General features: G+C 47.7%; 1 protein-coding gene across 1 annotated transcript; it reads right to left on the minus strand.

The window, feature by feature from the left end:
- Positions 1 to 266: 266 nt before the first annotated feature.
- LOC105534960 (twist-related protein 1) lies at positions 267 to 1,820 on the minus strand. Its single transcript, XM_011973900.1, has 2 exons — positions 1,464 to 1,820; positions 267 to 929 (listed from the first exon to the last, which is right to left on the minus strand). The coding sequence occupies exon 1, from the start codon at positions 1,779 to 1,781 to the stop codon at positions 1,506 to 1,508; it is 276 nt and encodes a 91-aa protein (XP_011829290.1). The 5' UTR covers positions 1,782 to 1,820; the 3' UTR covers positions 267 to 929; positions 1,464 to 1,505.
- Positions 1,821 to 1,826: the final 6 nt, after the last annotated feature.

A 1,826-nucleotide genomic window follows, 5' to 3' on the forward strand; every position in this document is an offset into this window, starting at 1 on the left:
GAGGTGAATAGCAAATTTGTTAGTTTTTGCTGTTTGGAGATGATATGAAGAAGAGATGCTACTAAGCCCACTGAATACCAAGCTGGAATAATAATAAAGCTGTCTTTTTAAACAACATGCTTGTGCCTGTCAGTAGCTGCTTTGAGTTTTTCACTGTTTTGTTTATATTAGTGCCCCCTCCCTCCTGGGTGCCTTTAGAATTAAACAAGCAGGTATTTACCACCAACTTAATCTTTAGCTTTAAAAATATAGACCAAACTCTAAGGTTCTTTAAATTTTTTTATCATATTTATTTATTGCAGAAAAATATACAAAGATATTTACAAAACAATCATAAAAATATGAATGCATTTAGACACCGGATCTATTTGCATTTTACCATGGGTCCTCAATAAATAAATAGAATGTTGTTTTTTGTATTTTAAGTTTTTTTTTTCCCCCTCAGAGGAAGGATGAAAAAAAGAATTAACTGACTATGGTTTTGCAGGCCAGTTTGATCCCAGTATTATTTCTAAAGGTGTTCTTATAGTTCCTCTGATAGTTACCATTTTAAAATAGAGAAAGTCCATAATGATGCCTTTCCTTTCAGTGGCTGATTGGCACGACCTCTTGAGAATGCATGCATGAAAAAAATAAAAATAAAAACATTCTTCGTCAAAAAAAAAAAAAACAACAACACACAAACAACTGTTCAGACTTCTATCAGAATGCAGAGGTGTGAGGATGGTGCCGCTGCCCGTCTGGGAATCACTGTCCACGGGCCTGTCTCGCTTTCTCTTTTAAAAGTGCGCCCCACGCCCTGTTTCTTTGAATTTGGATTTTGCTCTTCTAATTTCCAAGAAAATCTGTGGCATATATTTTTATTTTTAGTTATCCAGCTCCAGAGTCTCTAGACTGTCCATTTTCTCCTTCTCTGGAAACAATGACATCTGCAAAAACCCAGAGGGGGGAGTCGGTTATTGTTTAGGTCTCTGTGGCTGTTTTCTAAGACTAGTGAGCACTGTTCTTATCACCACCACCGAGAAATTAAGCTGAACAACCTGGAAGGATTTCAGCCCAAGGGCAAGAGGAAGTGGGTGGGTGGAAAGAAGGAGGAGGTGGAATTTGTTTTAAAACATATGTTTTAAGGAGAACAAAAATTGAAAGCTGAAAGAAAGGGTGGCGCTGGCAAAACGGTCCTTACCCGTGACCCCTGGGCGTCTCTGTCTCCCCTCCTGTCACGCACACTCACGCGCACACACACCCCTCACCAGGGCGCATCCCCCTGGAGACTGCTCTCCCTAACGGGGTCCGACCGGCCTACCCGGGACGCTGGGGGCGCGAGGCAACGGTGCCAAGTGAGGTGGGAAAGCTGAGAGGAGAGTGGGAGAGGAGAGGAAATCGAGGTGGACTGGGAACCGCGGCCTGGTCGGCCAGTCGTCTGCCACCTGAGAGGCGAAGGGGTGCAGCGGCGCGGTCCTTACCTAGGTCTCCGGCCCTGCTGAGGGGGTGGGGGGCTCCGCCTGCTAGTGGGACGCGGACATGGACCAGGCCCCCTCCATCCTCCAGACCGAGAAGGCGTAGCTGAGCCGCTCGTGAGCCACATAGCTGCAGCTTGCCATCTTGGAGTCCAGCTCGTCGCTCTGGAGGACCTGGTAGAGGAAGTCGATGTACCTGGCCGCCAGCTTGAGGGTCTGAATCTTGCTCAGCTTGTCCGAGGGCAGCGTTGGGATGATCTTCCGCAGCGCGGCGAACGCCTCGTTCAGCGACTGGGTGCGCTGGCGCTCCCGCACGTTGGCCATGACCCGCTGCGTCTGCAGCTCCTCGTACGACTGCGGGCTCCCGCC

This window comes from Mandrillus leucophaeus, unplaced genomic scaffold (genome assembly GCF_000951045.1).
Source record: "Mandrillus leucophaeus isolate KB7577 unplaced genomic scaffold, Mleu.le_1.0 Scaffold140, whole genome shotgun sequence".
Taxonomy (NCBI): domain Eukaryota; kingdom Metazoa; phylum Chordata; class Mammalia; order Primates; family Cercopithecidae; genus Mandrillus; species Mandrillus leucophaeus.